We start from the raw sequence: 18578 nt of genomic DNA on the forward strand, positions 1-18578 counted from the left end.
TCTCTCTCTCTCTCTCTCTCTCTCTCTCTCTCTCTCTCTCCTGATTTCCCACCTGGCTTTACTCTGCCAAGCCATTGGCCCAAAGAGCTTTATTCATCAACCACTAAAACCAACATATATGTAGAAGGACATCCCACAACACTTAGGAGACCCCTTCTGCCGGGTTGTAAGGAGGCCAGAGAAGAGGGGGGGTGTTGAGTGGTTTGGGTTCAATAATGCAGGAACCTGGGGTCTTGTCAGGAACACCATCCATACAGTGTAATACAGAGGAAGAGGAACCAGAACTATGAAACTGGGAAGGACAGAAAGTTACATTGTCTCATTGGGCCTGCTTCTTGCTTTCTCCCACAGCATCTCTTTGCAGCGGCTTTCTGGCAGAATTGCATTGTGGGTACACGTGTCTCCTCCAGTCTCTGAGAGCCCCTGAAAGGAGGTACCCAGTGTTGTTCTCCCTCAAGCCCATGCTCTTGAGTCTGGAAGACTGCCCACTCTCAGTTACTAGCCATTTGGTCTTGGGCAAATCATCTAACATGTTGAGGCCACTTCCTCATATAGGCAGATGGGGCATTGTAACATTGCATGACTCACAAGGTCATGTGGGTGAAGGAAATAACGCAGTTTGGTTTCTGGGTCTAAAGAGGAGCACATGGAGCATGGATGCACTGGGGAAGACCAGTCATAGGGTCCATGGGGGCTGCACAGACACAGAATGACAGGACTTCAGACAGGCGGGAAGCCACGTGCTTTGCTGAGAGCCCTGAAAACCCTTGGGCCAGACACTGAAGTCTGTACTTGTTGCCCACAGTGGAGCCGCCTGTAACCATGTAATTTACAAGCTTTAGTGTATATTAATTTTACAGAGTAATAGTTTCATTGTATGCTTTCATATATGCGGTTAACATATTTCGATCATATGCAGCCCCTCCCAATACCCAATCTTCCTTCCCTTTACCTCTTCTGCCCTTTCATGCTGTTTTCTGCTAGACTCTGCATATGGCAGAAAACACAATGCACTTGTCCTTCTGAGCCGGACTTATTTCACCTAACACCGTGAACTCCATTTCATCACTTTCATTTTCCTACGTGTGGATGTTTCCCCAACATCATTTGCTAAAGAGTGCACCTTGTGGGAAATCTGGTGGCTGCAGTCACAAGTGTTTATTTCTAGGCCTATGGTTTGTTCCAGTTGTCCTTGTTTTTATTCCATTGTCTTCCTGGTCTTGTTACTATGGTTCTCTAGTATATTTTACAATCAAATATTGAGCTTCCAGTATTGATCCTTTTACTCGGGATTGCATTGGGATTTTCCAGCTTTTTCTGCTTCCATACAAATGTTAAAAATTACTTTTTCTAGTTGTATCAAGAACGTCATTAGTATTTTTATAGGGATTGCATTAATTGTATGGATCATTTTCAATAATATGACCATTTAAACAATGGTCTATTGCCAGTCTATAAACCTAGGAGATGCAGTTTTCTTATATCTTCAGCTTCTTTCTTCAGTGACTTTTAATTTTCATTGTGGAGGTCTCTCATCTTTTTACCACGAATGGATTTCTTTTTCAGCAGGTTTTTAGTATATAGAAACCTACTGATCTTGTAGCCTGTTACAAACTGGGTATGGACACATGCCTTTAACCCCAGTACTCTGAGAGGCAGAGGCAGGCTGATCTGTGTGAGTTTGAAATGTGTGGGTTCCATCTAGTCTTCTAGGCTCTATTTCTCGGAAGCTGTTGCTATGCAGGGTCTGGCTTTTCTTCTCTTCCCCTTATAAGGCCAGGTCTGTCTTTTGCCAGTTATGCCCCCAGAATGGTGACAGGGGAGGGGGTTGCTGAGGGCATGAAGATTATGTACCACCTTCCCTCATATAAGCACATCTTTGTTTATTGACTATTGGGCATCTTGTTAGGCATCATGATTATAGCTGTGACTTAGTCAAGACCCTTGGTGTCATGAAGTTTGCATTTTTGTGACAAGCTTAAACAAAACTTCGGGTGATGAGGGAGAGATGGTGATGTGCAGGAAGGGGTTTCTGGAGATCCAGGCATGAAGGTTGCTTACTCAGCAGAGGTAGGAAACCTCAGGAAAGGCCTGCAAAATGACTGCAGAATAAACATCACTGGCTGTCTTTGTAAAGAACCAGGGAGGACTGGTGAGCTCCCTAAATGTTCCGCGTACTCACGCTGATGGCCACAGGTGACAGTTCAGGGGCCTTGTGGTACCCTCATCTGAGAGCTTGTTATGTGGTGGGATGGATGGGATCTTTTGTCATGAGCCTTTGTATTTCTTGTCCTAGGAACGGACACGCTCTACTGGCGTTCATGTTCTCTCGGCAGGAAAGCAAGCTGAACCGCCAGCAGACCATGGAGCTCGGCCACCACATCCTGAAGGCACACATTTTCAAGGTGAGGTGTGCACGGATTTTGTGGTTTGAAGATTTGAGGCAGGTCTGTGGGCTCTTCACTCGTTCCTAATCAAAGAACTCGAGGTCTATGGCCTGTATGTTTAGTACCACCTGGGTTCTCCAACCCTGCTTGTTTCTCAAGTGAGGTTTGACGCTGCCTCTTCCCCTGGATTTCCTGTCTAGGTAGGTGTGTCTAGAGCCTTTCTCAGGTTTGAGGTTTTGTTTCATTTGCAAAGTACCAAGATTACAGTGCTCAGTGAGACTACTCTATATCAAGACACACAGCACTGAGTTTGCCTCTTACTTGTAATGCTACCAGCCTCTACTGGCCACTGCCTAGACCCCTTCCTTCATTAGGAGTTTGTAACATGAGGGCCTGCTTGTTTGGGTTTCTGTCCTGCCCAGTTCCCACAGTCTTTAGGTCCCAAAGAAAATTACACAGAGAGTCTACATTAATGTTAAACTGATTGGCCCATTAGCTCAGGCTTCTTATTAGCTCTTATAACTTTTATTAACCCATTATTCTTATCTATGTTAGCCACATGGCTCAGTACCTTTTTCAGCAGGGCAGGTCACATCCTACTTCTTTTGGTGTCTGGACAGGACTGGGAAGGAATGGGCTTCTTCCTTCCCAGAATTCTCTTGTTCTCCTTGCCCCGCCTCTACTTCCTGTCTGGTTGTCTCACCTATACTTCCTTCCTGGCTACTGGCCAGTCAGCGTTTATTTAAAACATAATTGACAGAATACAGAATTGTCCCACACCAGGAGTTATAGATCCTTTATCTCTTAACCATCCTCTGACTTCCTTCTGCAGAAGGAAGCTTTCTCCTTATCTCTCTCCCTCAGTTCCCAGGGCCAAGGTCTGTGATTTCCTGACCCTGAGCTGTGCTTACAGGCCGAGGGGTCCTGTGGGTACAGCACACCTCTGTTGGGCAGGCTCACCTTCAAACTGATGCTCAGCTGGGAGGAAGCACTCACAGGCGTCTGTCTTTGGTTGTTTCCAGGGCCTCAGTAAGAAGACTGGAGTCTCCTCGAGCCATCTGCAGGCCTTGTGGATCGGTTACAGCACAGAGGGGCTGTCTGCTGCCCTGGCCTCGCTCAGGAACCTCTATACTCCCAATGTGAAGGTGAGTCGCCTTCTGCAGGGGTGCCAGGCCTATTCCTCCTCTGCCAGTCTAGCCAGCGAGACTCCAGGGAGGGCTGGTGAGCTCCTGGTGATGTCTTCCCTGCATGCTCATCATGCCCTTCCCGCTAGGGGGAGATAGGGTAGACGGAGCCCACTGTGTTAGCTCACAGTGACCATGGCAGAGAGGATGTGGTCGGCAGGTAATCCACAAAGGGAATCAGAGGTCAGAGAGCTTTGCAGGGAAACAGGATCTTTAGTATCCTGAATTATCATAGCAACCCGGCTCTTCATGGCATAGGAAATTGAGCGTTGCTGACACAGAACAGTGGGTCACAGGAAGCTTCCTGCAGGTTCCAGGGACACACACTCCTGGCAGTGGAGAGACTGGTAGGTTGGCTGCAGGCGGAACTGAGAGCCGCTCTGCGCAGTTCTCGGTGGCTTTCCAGCCATGCTCTTCTTGCGGTACTTTTGCAGAGAGATTTTTCCTTCCCTGTTTGCAGAGTGTATAACACAGTCTTTGACTCAAAAATCACACCTTAGACCAGATCTCTGGTTAAAGCCACACAGATGTGTTCAGCCCCGGGTCCTAACATGCCCTGCTACACAAACTCGGTGGTGGACTGGGTCTTCACTCTGGGTCTCTACGAAGTGATAATTGCACTGCTCCCTCATAGTAAAGCTAAAGGAAGCCCAGTGTGCTCGTCAGTGAAAAAGGAAACAAGGCCTGGTTCAGGTTTCGGGTATCTGGCATCCACTTCCCCTCAAGAAAGGGACCGCATGCACCAGGACTGGAGACATGGGGAGCACTTCTGGACCCTTTAATGCCCCTCCTCCCTGCCTCGCTCACGGTCCCCTCAGAATTCGTCCCTTGGCGTGGCTCTGGAGTCTGCACTGTGGAGCTTCCCCTGCCGGTTAGAGCTGTCTGCCTTCCTCTGTCCCTGTTGAAGAGTGAGGTTATCACATGCCAAGGATTGTGGGTATCAGGGAGGACCTAATGGGAGTGATTCTAGGTAGATGACCCAGAACCCTGCTGGCCAGTGTAGGACCTTGGCAAAGAGCAAGAGTGTCTGTTGTCTCTAGGTAGATACAGATAGTGTTTGCAGTGAGAAAAATGCTGCCTGGATCCCAGTGACTCCCTGCTCCCCGTTGTGGGTCTTCAGCTTGACTCAGCCCCTTATCTGGGGACCTTCACACTGAAGAAGAACCGTGCCGCTAGGGACCCTGGGGACCTCGTACGTGTTCTGTCCTCCCAGCTCCTAGCCTTCAGTTCTTTCGTCCTGATGAAGCCTTGCATGCAGGTTTTCATAAATGGGTAGGCAGGAAACCATTTCCGTAATTCAGGAGAAGCAGTTCACACTGCTGTCCCTTGTCCCAGGAAAAGCTTGCTTTCCAGATGGAGTTTTCCCAGAAGTGGATGGCTCTAAATTTAGATGTCATATAAAGATAGCTGCGTTGTGATTTTTTTTTTTCAACTTAGATTTTATAAATACTCAAGTTTAGGTTACTATAACATTGGTCATCTTTCTGCCTAAAGCAGTATAGCTTTTGGCCTCTTCATAAAACTGATAAAGTATAAAAGAAGAAAAGAAGGGATGAACTGGCAATATCTGTTTACACTACCTTAATGGATTTATGGACATAGATGTTAACTCCTATGGGCTCTAAGTATGTAGAGGAATGGGTGGGAAAGGTTAAACTCCGTGAATGTGGGTTTTCAAGACAGCAGACTACACAGCTTCTCTCTGCAGTATATCAGCTTTCCCCATAACGTACTGGCAAATTTGCATTCTTCATTTTTACTTTGTCTTATAAAATTCCCATGTTACCTACCTCTGTACCATCCCCAAATTTATGTAACTTGGCTCTACAATCTTAAGTCCTTCCATTATCTTCTGTTTTGTCTTTGTAAGTCTCTGATGAGAGAGAAAACGGTCTTCACAGAATATTGAACAAATTACAGTAATTTAAAATTATGCATGCAATTAAGGAACTGTTTTTAGAGAATATTAACTGTTGTCATACAGGAATGAATGTCATTTCGAAAATAATTGCAGTTTGCCACTTTGGGCAAATTAAAATGACTTGCTCAAAAATGAGTGCTTGGTAATTTTGGAAGTGTGCTGGCGATTGCTAGCCCTGTGTCCTCTGTTACTGGGCCAGACTCATGCCGGCCTGTCCCGGCATGGCCCACTGGGATCCTGCCCAGCTGGTTGGTTTGCTAGAATGTTGTCGCACGGCTGGTGCCAGCCCCCACATGCATGTAGACTGAGAGCATCGGGCTGCTAATGCTTTGCTCAGCTTAAAGGAGAGACCAGCAAAGAGGCAGGGACTTGTCTGTTGGACTCTGCGTCACAATTTAGCAGGACACATAATGGTCCCACTTCTGTAAGCCTCCAGCATACCGCTTCGCAGCTTGAGCTGGTTGGCGCTTCTCCAGGTTCCCGTTATCAGTGGTGCCACACTACCCGTGTGTGTTTTCCTCAGTTTCTAGGTGGCATTGCCACTTTCAAGTGTCAGCTAAAGAGAGCTCCTGTAGATGGGCAAGAATGCATGAGCTATCTCATCCCTTCTGTGGGCCTCACAGGATCTGCTACGGCCCTGCTCTGCCGCAGCAACTGCTTTGTGTCCTGAGCTACCTTCGCCCTACCCACTCTGCGCACTCGAGTCCTCCCTTCTGAAATGGAGATAACAAAACACCACCTCCCAGCGATCAGAAAACGGGCAGCCAAAGCTCCTGGGAAAGCGCCTGGCGTGTCCTGTGCACCCAGGTGGATTGTTTTCGTTGCTGCTCCCCGTGGCTCTGGAAACTGTGACGCCACCTGGGCTGCGGGCACCTGGGAACTTTGAGATGGTGGCTGGCTTGTGAGGCCCTCCATCCTGCTGTGTGTACTGTGGATCGTCTCGGGGTACACATCGGGCAGTGAGTGGGAGATGGGCCCTCAGAGCTCCAGGGCCCTCACTCTGAAGACAACACGGGGATAATGACAGTAGCTGCTGATGTTTATTTGGAACTTTTGAAATACTGAGGGTAGTGCTGAGTCAGCCTCTCTCTCGCTCTCCTTCCTCCTCTCTCCCTACTTCCTTTACCTCCTTACCCCCTTTCCTCCCTCTCTCCTTGAAGGAACATATTGTTATTTTTGACATTTAATCTTTACAACTGCCTAGGGAATGGGTGCTTTTGTTCCCATTTTTCGACTGGGGAGCGGAGGATGGTAGGACACCTGATTCCCAGTGTGCCGTACTGTGTCTGCAGCACATCTGTCCCCTTGTGTGTGTACAGCCCATTCTCTTGGGAGCTGGGTTGCCAGAGCCCCAGGCCCAGTAAAGTCAGGGTCTCCAGCCTAGGGTCCAGGCTCTGGAGATTTCGAAGCTCTGGTGACTTCAAGTGTGCCTTGTGTGGTACGATGAAGAATGATCTAGGAACCGGCAGGGTTTTAAGTGGTGAAAATACAGTGCAGCGAAAAGGAACTGTTTCACCGAAGCAGATGGCGTGTGAATGGGTGAGAAGGCCTGTGCCCCAGAACACGCCCTCCAAGAATCCCGTCAGATCTGCACCACGGGGCCCAGTGCGCTCCTGGACCCAGGTTTGCAGAGATCATGCTGAGCAGAACGGGGTGACACGGCCGTTTCCTAAAGGAGCCTGGAACCCTGAGACACTGAAGAATGGTTTGAGAGTCGCTGAATTCAGATGATGATGATCCCTCTGATGGGATAAACAGCTGGACAGATGGTCAGGTGATCAGATGACCTGGCAGGGCCTCCTCGTGGCAGGTGTATGACTTAAAATTCCTTGTGGATAAGTACTGGTCTCAGTGATGAGGAAGACCCTGTGCATATGTGATCTTCAAGAATGGAAGAGCGATTTTCTTGCATCTCTTCTCTGTGGACTTGTTTTAGAACTGGTGTCCAGCACAGAGAGCTAAGAACACAGGAACATGCTGAGGGATAAAGAGGGCCAGGAGTCTCTGCCGGTGTGGCATGTGCCTAGAGCGGGGTGGGGAGACTGCACTTTGGCATTCTGTTGTTGGAGTAGACATCCTTTGCTGTCTGCAGAACAAGCATTCAAGGCAGAGGGAGCTGAAAGGGGATAGACTGTAATGGCAGGGCCTGTTTAGTTTTCCTGGGGCTGGAGGACCCACACTGAGGTCATGACCCTGGAGAGGATGTAAGAGAAAGCTGGGGACCACTGTCTTGTGGAGTTCAAGCTTCAGCAGCATAAAGACACCTTAACATTTCAAATTTTGGGGTTCTAACATGTCGAAGAGATGCCGCCATGGGCCATGGTTTCCCCTCCGGTAGTACTAATCTCCTGTATCTACAGTTTGTAAATATTCTATCAGCTACTCCATGGACACATCACTGAACTACCCAGAATTTTGACATGCCCACCTCCTTTCTATATCTTTTAATAATCCCCACATGTCTCTAGTCAAATAGATGACATGGTCTCTGGGGTTTTCAATCAAATAGTCAGCCCAGAGGACCTGTCAGGGTTTGGCAGGGGAGTGACGGATGCAGGTTAGAGCTGTTTAAAGGGACCAATTGCAGAAATGCATGGGACATCTTAATAGGTGTGAAAAGTGCATCATTTTTCCCCTCATAATTTGGAGATTTGAAGGAGATTCTAGTTAAAGATTTGCACCTGTTTAGTGAATTTAATATGTGTAAATCCGAAACTTGATACCTGGCAGGTGTTGTGTGCAGTCAGCGGGAGCAGCAGAGGACATGATGTCTGTTGGTGTGCAGTGCTCACGATTCGAGGTCACCGGGACGTTTCTCTGCTTACAGGAACATATTCTTGTCGAGAAAAGAGACTATTCGTGTTTTCTTTTGGCTTTATCTCGTTGCAAATGATTCCATCCTTGATTATTATCTTATTGTTAAAATGGCGAATTTTCTCTGTAGTGGCTTGTCGAAGTGTAGCGCCTACACCAATATTATCGTTCACTGGAAAACATTAAAAAGGTGCCTCCTAGGACCTGGAGAGAGGACCCACAGGCTAAGAACCACTTGTTCTTCTGACAAAATACCGTGGCTTGATTTCTAGCACCTATGTGGTGGCTCATAACCATTCATAACTCCGGTTATAGGGGATCTGATGCTGTCTTCTGACCTCTGTGGACACCAGGCATGCACAGGATAGCACAGATACAGGCAGGCAAAACATTCATATTCATAAAGTAAAAAAAATAAATCTTTTGAAGATGTTTTATGTAGGGCATGAGGAAGGAGAAAGTAGTATACGTGTCAAAAAATTATTTTCACTTGCGATGGACTAAAAATCCATAATAGAAAATTTAACATCTGCTGGGCAGTGGTGGCGCATACCTTTAATCCCAGCACTCAGGAGGCAGAGGCAGGGGGATCTCTGTAAGTTCAAGGCCAGCCTGGTCTGCAAAGTGAATTCCAGGACTGTCAGAACTGTTACACAGAGAAACCCTGTGTTTAATTTTAAGTCAGCATAGTCTGTTTAGATTTAATGTTGTAAATCTCTAGACTTTTTCATAAAATAGGTCTCTTTAGCCACTAAACACTCCAGTTTCCCCTCTGTCCATGGCCTGGAAACCATGCTCAGCTTGCGTCCGTGTTTGAATACTTTGGGTACATCCTTCACAGTATCATAATAGTATCATCATGTGGCCTTTGTCTTTTTGCTTATTTAGCATATTTTATTATTAGTCTCAGCTGTAGCATCACCATATTTCCTTTCTGAGCCTGAATCTTTCCACTGTTGGCATGCACATCTATCCATCCTCAGCTGGTGGACCCTGGGGTTGCTTTTGGCTCAGCCTCCATGAATGCTGTTGACATGATCTTGTCTTCAGGACTCTATTTTCAGTCATTGTGGATATATCCCCAGCAGTAGTTCACAGTGCAGTTCTATTTTCCATTATTTGGATGAACTTGGGCAGTTTCCAACAGTGAAGAGTCACATATAGATATATACATACATACACACACATATATACATATACATTCATACATACATATGTTTATGTGCACGAGTGAGTGCACACACACATTCACGCACATGCACGAGTGTGCAGATACTGGCTGCTGGTACATTTCAACCTTGAGATCTGTTAGAATAAAAAGCTACAGATACTGCCCTTCTTCGCAGATGCTGTTAAGACTAACATATGTATGATGTTAATCTTGTTGGGGGACATTGTCCAACAGGTGAGCCGGCTCCTGATTTTGGGAGGTGCCAACGTGAACTACAGGACGGAAGTGTTAAATAATGCCCCCATCCTGTGCGTCCAGTCTCACCTTGGCCATGAGGAGGTTGTGACCCTACTTCTGGAATTCGGCGCCTGCCTGGATGGGATATCGGAAAATGGTATGAATGCACTCTGCTACGCAGCTGCCGCGGGCCACATGAAGCTGGTGTGTCTGCTGATCAAGAAGGGGGCAAGGGTAAGCAACAGCCTCTTGCCATGGAAGCTGACAGCGGGGTGATGGAGGGAGTGGGAAATATCTTCCTGTCATTACTGGGATTGTCTGCCACTTAGGCCAGGCTTGGAGGATTTCAGCTTTGTCGGGTGAAGTGAGTTAAGAGGTTATAGAATCGGTGTAGAAGAAGGTCAGGGCATCTGGTTGGAGCCCCAGGAAGCGGTAGCCATATGTGCCTAAACTTTTGGTCTGCTTGCTGTTGTACCAGGCAGATTCTTGGCCACTGAATCTATTTTAGAATCTAACACAGCACCACAATTGTGTAGATTTTTCAGATTTTTTTTTCGTGTGTGTGTGTGTACACATGTGTACACACATGTGCGTGCGCGTGCCCTGGAGAGAGTTGGTTCTCTCCTACTATATGGGTTCTGGGAATTAAACTTGGCAGGAAGTGCCTTTTGCTCTTGAACCATCTTGCCCAACCCTGTTGGAAAGATTTTTAATGTTTACGTCACGCCCGTCCAAGCGCCCTCTCTTGTCCTGTTTCACAATTCTTTTAAGGCAGTCCCACGAGTTCTCTGGTTTAGAAATCATATGCTTCTGTGGGAACCGTCTAAAATTATTTTCTTTCCCACCTGGAACATCGGGCCTCATCTGTCTGGAATGCCAGGGACAGTGCCGTGACACTGGTGCTAGCCGTCAGCCAGCTTTCCGCTGTCACCGTGAGATAACTGCCTGCTACTTGAGGCGTTAGGATAGAACTCCCAGGCTCCTAGCTGAAGGGAGATGGGTGCTGAGCTGGGCATAGCCCTTCTTCAGCTTAAACTATGTATGCATATACACGTTTCACAGGCAAATAAGCCTGTTGAGTAGCAATGGCTAAAGCACTGCTGTCTTTTGCCTGTTAAGTTAGGCTTATAGTAGATACAGAAATGTTTCTTTGTTTCTGCTTTATTTATTTGTTTGCTTTTCTTAAAAGTCCAACATTTGGGACATCTGAACCTCAGCTCCATTTTTGGGGTGCATACCTAATTGCTGCATGGCACATGCCTCAATTTCTGGCTGTCAGCTGTCTCTTAGCTTTCTTCTGAGGCCAGTGGTATCTCTGCTGTCACATCTAAAAGCTTGCAGGAAGAGGCTCGCTATGACGTTGGGGACTTTTGCAGAGTCTCCGAGTGATGAGGCAGCATGTCCGTAGTTTCGCAAACATGTCAGAGCTGGGTCCTAGGACACCCCCATTTAGGTAAGGAATGCTGGGGGTGCCTGCCACCGTCAGGCCTTTAGGAGCGTGCAGCACTCAGGTTTCTTCTGACTAGCTGGCACCTCCCAGCCCTGTGTCTTTCATTTATGAACTGGTATGTCCCAGGTCATCTGCCTGCCTGTTCTCCCTCTGTCCTCCTGTCTTTAGATCTGTGTTCTCTAGAGCCTTGCCTTTCTGTGTCTCCCTTGTTCAATGACCGAAGGTCTCAGAGCAGCCTGAAATGACTTCATCTAAGAACCCCATTGAGAAGTACAGGGCTTTGTCTGAGGGTTCCGCCTGTGAGCTCTATGCGGTTTGCTGAGAGATGTGTGCGTGAGGAGACTGTCTTGTGGTTGCTAGTCCTGTAAAGGGAGCCTGAGGCCTGGCTGAGTGTTCTTACCACAGTGAAGCGAGACAAAGGTCCGGTGCTGTTCAGAAAGATAGGATGGAATGTGAGCTCTAGTTCTTTTGCAACAGCCTGAGTTTGCTTCAGGGCATTCGCTCTCTCAGCGTATATGGGATGCTCAACTATGCCTTCGCCCTGCCCCTGCTCCCCAGGTAGACCACTTGGATAAGAAGGGTCAGTGTGCACTCGTTCACAGCGCGCTGCGGGGCCACAGTGACATTCTCCAGTACCTCCTGAATTGTGAGTGGTCAGCAGGTCCTCCCCAGCCTGGCACGCTAAGGAAGAGCCAAGCCCTGCAGCAAGCACTGACGGCAGCCGCCAGCATGGGCCACAGCTCGGTGAGTGGGGCTGTAGGGTTGCTCCCTGAGGTATAAGATTCTGTAGTCCAACGTCTGTTGTTTGGTTATGACCCTCCAAGTTGAGAGCCACTACAGCAAAAGGAACCCAAGATTTCAAGAAGTCGCTGCTGACCTGAGCCAGAAGAGGGGGCTTCCAGTGGCTCTGTATCCTTGCTGTGAGTGAGGCCCACGGTCTTGTGGGCATGTGGGCAGACCACTCTCCTCCCACGCAGAAGCCCTGGTGGGCGCTCACTGTTTCTCTCCTTCTCCCTCTTCTGCATTACCTCCATTTTGCTATCTTTCTGCCCAGCCCCTTTGGCTCCTTCTTTGGTCCTTAAGACCAATCACCTGGAACCCTAGTCTGAAACCATGCTTCAGTGTGTGAAGGGTTTTTAAAAACAGAGCTTGGGTGCGCTGAGAGCCAGTGAGGGCTCATTGTTTGAATTTCCCACACCAAAGGGGAGATCAACACAGCGTCTCTCTCTGATGGACGTTACAAGCTTTACGCTTGAAGGCTGCCTGTCTTCAGCTGGCCTGTTTCTCTGCCTTGGCTGTGTTGACTGTAATGGCATTTGTTCCCACTTTGCCCTGTTTTTCTCAGTCTTTGCTATCTTTAAGCAGCTGAAGGTGCCAGTGTTTGGTGATATTCTTTCCCCCCAGATGACTAAAATTTGAATGCCAAGCTGGCTGGCTGGTATTTGGCACTTACACACGATGGCAGATATGCAGATAAGCATGCATTGCTGGCTGGCTAATATCTGGCATGCATAAGTTATAGTTAAATACTGTACACATATCTGAAAAATGTAATTTTCTTATTCTGTTTGTCTTGGTTTTTAAAAACAAGACCTCACACAGCCTAGTCTCTGTAACTACCGCTCTTCCTGCCTCTCCCTCCCCAGTGCAGGAACAACAAGCGTGGGACACCATGTTCTGCCTTCTCCTCCCACTGTCTGAATGAGGGGCTCCAACATGCTATCCCTAGGAGGCCTGTGAGCACGTGCACACCCTCACATGACACACATGCCCCGTGTTTGAAAGTGATCCTTTTCATAACTCAGGTCCACCACATAGGAGTCGTCCTGGAGAACACTGAGCAAACTACCTCAGCACAACTAGTGCTCATTTCAAGCAGAGAAGCAAGATTCCTTAGAAGTCCCAAAGAGGACATTAATTTCCTAATGTCATCACAGCAAATGACCAGACCCTCAGTGACTAAAACACAGCACACACTTAATCTTAACATTCCGGGGGCCAGATATCTAACTTTAATTTGAGAAGAGCCAGCTTCCCTCAAGGCTCCAGGAGCCAGCCTTTTCCAGGTTTTCTAACTTCTAGAGGCCACCCCCTTCCCTAGCTCAGACCTGCTTCTTTCATCTTCAGAGTACATAGCCCCCCCCCCCCTTGCCATCTCTCTTCCTTCTTCCTCTGGCCCACACTTCTCCTGTCCCATCCTTGTGAGTGTTGTGGTTGTACCAGGTTTGTGACAGACTGTACACCCAGACATAATCACTCCATTTCAAGGTCTGTGATTTCCTCCTGCCATTCAAGGAGCACCCGCAGCTTCTGGGGATTAGCAGGAGACCCAGTCAGCAGACCGCAAACAATACAGATTGGGAGCCTGGAAAATGGCTTTGTTGCACTCTCCTGTCATTCAGGAGGATGCTGGCTCTGGTCCAGGGCACAGGTACTTCATCTCTCCCCAAGAGCAAGCAACTTGTAACCTGCTCTGCTCTTCAGTAGGAAGACGCCCAGAAGGGAGAGGGACAGAAACTTTTTACTGTAACAAGTCTATATCACCTTGTTTTCCTTCCTTGTAAAGAATGCACTAATGGTGATTTATGCAGAAGCTGCACTTTCTGTGATCTGCTGGGCCCTCTGTTGATTATGCTGGCATATTTGGGTCATGTTGGAATTCATTAGAATTCCAAGTACCTGGTAATCCTGAGCAGAGTTGCCGAAATTCACTGAGATTGTTTTTTTTTTTTTTTTTTTTTTTAATTCTCCAAGTGCAAGTGTGACTAGCATACGAATTATGTTTGGAAATGGTTTTCATTCTAATTTCTCTACTTGTGCAGCACAAGATAATAATGGTTAAAAACCGACACTCTCTCCTTTGATAGATGGGCTATAATAAGCACCTATTGCTCCAAGAGCTCATTAAATCACCTTGCCACGTCTGACAGGTAGTCCAGTGTTTGCTGGGAATGGCAGAAGAACATGAAATCGAAGTCAATGGCACCGACACATTGTGGGGAGAAACAGGTAATTATGCTTCCACTGTTTGTAGTCAGGGGCAGCTTGCGTGATGTCTCAGCCCCGCTGTGGCCTGATTGTCTTAGGAATGACTGGCGATGTGTGTAGTCCTGTTTTTATTTTGTCACGAGGCATTTGGCGCCTAAACTTGCCAAATGAGTAATAAAACTTCTGTGGAAGCCATAAAAGGGACTCATTTTGAGTTAGAGCAGCAATTACCAAGCACTTGAGGAACACCCAGTGGAAAATGCCTTAGTGGGGCATTGAGTTTGCACATGTCCCGACCTACCTGATCTTCCTTTGATGCCTGCTAGGAGAGCTAGGCTGTGGTCCTTTGTCAAGGGAATCAGAGGTGGCTCAGTAGGGAAGTACGCCCCGCTCCGCCTTGTGGAATGAGGGTAGAAGTCAGGTCTCATTTCCCCATATAAAATACTGAATACAGTCCAAAGTCCCCTTTCATTGGTCAGAAGAGGGGGTCTGCAGGACTTATTGGGAAGAAAGATTAATGTTCAGATTAATGAAGATACTGCTGCTTTGAGATTTCCCATTCAACAGATGTATCCAAGATGCTTAACCCGTGTTTCCTGGATGTGTCCAGGACGCATGCGTTTGCCATTTCTCCTGCACAGATCTGTTCCTCATGCTTCTAAGTTCTTTGCTAGCAAAGCAGATGGTGGTGTGGAGAGTTTATTAGCTAACTCACACTTGGGAGAAGCCTCAGAGATTTTCCTGGTGGGCATGCAGGCCTGCCCTTCAGAGACACATGGCTCACTCTGGGAAGCCACTGTCAGCTGGCTTTGTAGCTCTCGCTGTGGACTGCAGGCAGAGCGAGGCATGGCATGGATTGCAGAGAAAGTGTAGGACTCCAGATGGTATGGCTCCATCCTGAATGTCTGTCCCCTCCCCGTTGAGATGCTGCCAGTTGGTTGATGTCTAAAGAGACACTTGAGAAATTAAAGACTTCGCACTTAAAAAAAACAGTACACATTTATTATGTCACAGTTTGTGAAAGTCGGAAGTCTACACTCAGCAGGGCTGAGTTCCCTGCTTCAGGCTCTCCCTCCCCATAATCCTAGGTATTGGCTTGAGCTGTGCTCCCGTCAGGGACTCGCCTGCTTCCAAGAGGTTGTTGATAGGATTTATCTCCTTGCTGCTGTACATAAGTCTGGTGAAAAGCCATAGACTTGTTCAGCCCTTCTCTTACAAGGCCTTATGTGCCGTCTTCAGACTTCGTGACCTAGAAAGCAGTTCTTAGCATCCATTAGTAAGGATTTGGGTGAACTCAGTCAGCCAAGAGGTTTTTGATTTGAGTGCTTCCTTCTGTTTACTTTTTAAGAATTTCATATAATATCTTGATCATATCCTCCTTCCTTATCCTTTTCCAGAACCCTCTCTCACCCAACTTCATGTTCTTTCTTTCTCTCTCAAAAAAAAAAGGCGCGTACATACACACACACGCACACGCACGCACACGCACACACACACACACACACACACAAGCATACACACCCATGGAATCCCTTTTGTGTTGGCCAACTGCTCCTGAGCACACGTCCTGCCCTAGAGTGTAGGTTGGTATACCCAGTGTCACCTCATTGAAGAAACTGATTTTCTCTCTACCGGCAGCTATCAATTGCAAATACCTTCCCAGACAGGGAATTTGTGCCCAACACGCTGGCTGTGGGAGTCTCTTAAGTGGTGTTTGGGGTCAGGCTCAGCACAGTTCTTCTCCCAGAGCCCAATAGTTGGTGGGTTGGCTGACGTTCTGATTGGAACTCTGGGCTCAGACTCTAAGTAGTCCCAGATCTTTGAAGTTGGGGTGGTGGGTGGCAGGGAAGAAGTCGGGGAAAGGGGACTGACCTGTTCTTGTTGCTAGACTGCCTTAGACTAGACTATGAAGACCAAATTAGCCTCTAGCTGGCAGAATCTTACTGCCTCACCCTTCTAAGAGTTAAGATTATATGTGTGCTCCACTGCGCCCAACCACCAAGAGTTTTATTGAGATACTTTTAAATTTTGACATAATAAGAAAAAACATCAGCTGTCTGTCATGCTTAGGGAGCCACTGCGGCTCTCTAGGAACTGTGTGTCGATAAAACCATGGCGGCGCCATTGCTGACACTCCTCCATCCCTGATAACCGCTGTCTGTCCCAAACCTTCCACAGCTGTGCAACCTTGTACAGTGTGATTTAGATGAGAGCATCAGCAGATACCTGTGCTGTCTGGAAGCTGAGGTCTGGGTTTTGATTTGGCCAAATGGGGGAATGAGACCTGAGTGAGGTAAAAAGCAGCATTCCGACTTAGTTTCCTCCTTCCATGACAAGAGCCAACAAGTCACAGCCTTGTCACCAAGCTTCCTCTGTAAGCAGCCGCTCCCGGCTATTCCTCAGTATGTGGGGGGTGCACTCGAGTCTGGCCGTTCCCCAGAGTGTGTGTGTGTGTGTGTGTGTGTGTGTGTGTGTGTGTGTGTGTGTGTGTGTGTGTGTGTGTGTTGGGGTGCTCCATATGTTATTTGGTCCTCATCACTGTAGGAATTCTCAGCAGCGAAGTGGTTGCTTGGTCGGTGGTTCATTTGGTCCTCATTTCGGCATATTCTCAATAGTGCTTTGTGCTCAGAACATCCCTACGTTGGCCACAGCATAGGCCAGGATCCCGGTGTGACTCCATGTAGGGTGTGGGAAGGTAGAGGAACAACTGGGTGCTTTGTGTGGAGAATACCCTCATTATTTCTCCTGGAGCCCGTCTATCTATTACAAGTCTGCTCGGTGTAGATTTAGTTATAAACACCTTGGCTTTAAGATGTTGGCGGGCTTATAAAAGTGGTTTCCATGTCTGTTTCAGGCTCACCCACCTGTCTGAAGGGTGCACTGTTCTCTATGCAATGTCTCCACCCTCTTAGGTGTGCGGCGTCGGCTGTCACTGTATGGAGATGCTCAGGCGGGCGCCAGCTCCTCTACAAAGTAGTTCTCCGCTGTCTTATCAGGACAGACTCCTGCAGGCTCGCTGTATCTTCTTCACAGGGTCCAGGTGTGGGCCTCATGGCCCCTAATGGCCCCTACTGGTTGTCTGAAGGGATGACTGCTCTCACCAGGAGAGACCTCACAGGGTGGGGTCGCCGGGAGGAGGCTTGGTTCTGTGCCGTTCACGCTGGAACATCTCACTGCTGATGGCCCACACACAGCATCATAAAGGAGCTGGGTTAGAAGGGCAGGAACTTCATCACACAGTCTGCCATGCATCTACAGCTGTGTTTAGTCTGGGCCCTGCAGTGAACCCAGAGGTTTTAGAAAACTCTTCAGTGCCTGCTCATCTGGGGATCAGAGGGCTTCGTTAAGGAAAACCTTCCTTTTCATCAGGCCGTGCTTCTTATCTGCCTAGGGTTCAGACTCAAGCCCTTCAAAAGTAAGTTGTGTAGTTGAAATCGCTCTGAGCTACCGCCTCCCCTTTCCCTTTCTCCCCCTTCTTCCCCTCCTCCTCTCCCGTGGAGAATAAGGTGTGTGGCCTGTTAGCAGAAACCACACCGCCCTCGAGGCTGCCACTCTGACACCCACAGACTGTCAGTGATGGTCCCACAGTTTCTGGCTAGCCCGAAACATGGCACGAGCCCATCGGATGCCTGGGTTATCTGTCTCAGCATTCCACAGCCTTGACGAGTCATCTCTGGCTCCCACAAAGTCCCGGCTGAAATGAGTTACTGTTTCCATGGCGATGTTTGATGTGAATCAGCCCAAGCCAAAATGACCAGGGACACTTAAGTGGTGACCTAATGCTGTACTGTGGGAACTGACACACCATGTTTCCAAACTCCTGGCTTCTGTCCAGTGTGGGTCTGCACCCTGCTTCTGGATGTGGAATAGATAGAAATGGGCCCTGAGATGTTCCCTGAGAGCAGCCTTCTTCCCCACAGATCTCACTTATGTCATTTTGCAGCTCCCTCCATGGGACTGTTGAGCCATTCTTTGGGGACATGCTGTGGTCCACACACCGGGAGCTTCCCAGGGGCTGGCATGCCTGTTTCTTGCTCCTATGTGAACCTGCTCATGGCTGCTGAGCAGAGGAGTGGATGGTGTTGGTCTAATCAAGGGCTCCTTGTGTGGGCTCCAAGTGAGAAGAATAAAAGAAAAGAAAACCGTACCACTTTAAGGCATGGGATATTATTTTATAGATTTATTTGGGAGAAATACTTGGTGGATAGGAGAAAGGCAAGAAGCCAGTGATGTGATTTTTGTTTGGTGGTTGTCCTGTCCTGCCGGCCTTATTGGATTTACCACTGAGTGCTTGTGTGTGTGCTTGCACATGCTTGCATATCTGCATGCGTGTTGAGTGTGTTAGGCCTGCCAGCTGCTGAATATATCACTTCCTGGTGTGGTATGGGCATGGCTCCTGCTCCCCCTCCTCTCCCTTGTATCTCTG

The 18578-nt window shown here is 48.0% G+C and overlaps 1 protein-coding gene across 3 annotated transcripts in view; it reads left to right on the forward strand.

Moving 5' to 3' along the window:
- The window catches only part of Tanc1 (tetratricopeptide repeat, ankyrin repeat and coiled-coil containing 1), a 222244-nt gene that overhangs the window by 179545 nt on the left and 24121 nt on the right, over positions 1-18578 (forward strand). For all 3 annotated transcript variants that reach the window (XM_026778563.1, XM_013345955.2, XM_026778564.1), the window contains exons 15-19: positions 2297-2405; positions 3410-3532; positions 9712-9948; positions 11723-11908; positions 14095-14173. In XM_026778563.1, coding sequence (XP_026634364.1) covers positions 2297-2405; positions 3410-3532; positions 9712-9948; positions 11723-11908; positions 14095-14173 — 734 coding nt within the window. The remainder of the gene's footprint in view (positions 1-2296; positions 2406-3409; positions 3533-9711; positions 9949-11722; positions 11909-14094; positions 14174-18578) is intronic.

Source organism: Microtus ochrogaster, chromosome 4 (genome assembly GCF_000317375.1).
Source record: "Microtus ochrogaster isolate Prairie Vole_2 chromosome 4, MicOch1.0, whole genome shotgun sequence".
Classification (NCBI taxonomy): domain Eukaryota; kingdom Metazoa; phylum Chordata; class Mammalia; order Rodentia; family Cricetidae; genus Microtus; species Microtus ochrogaster.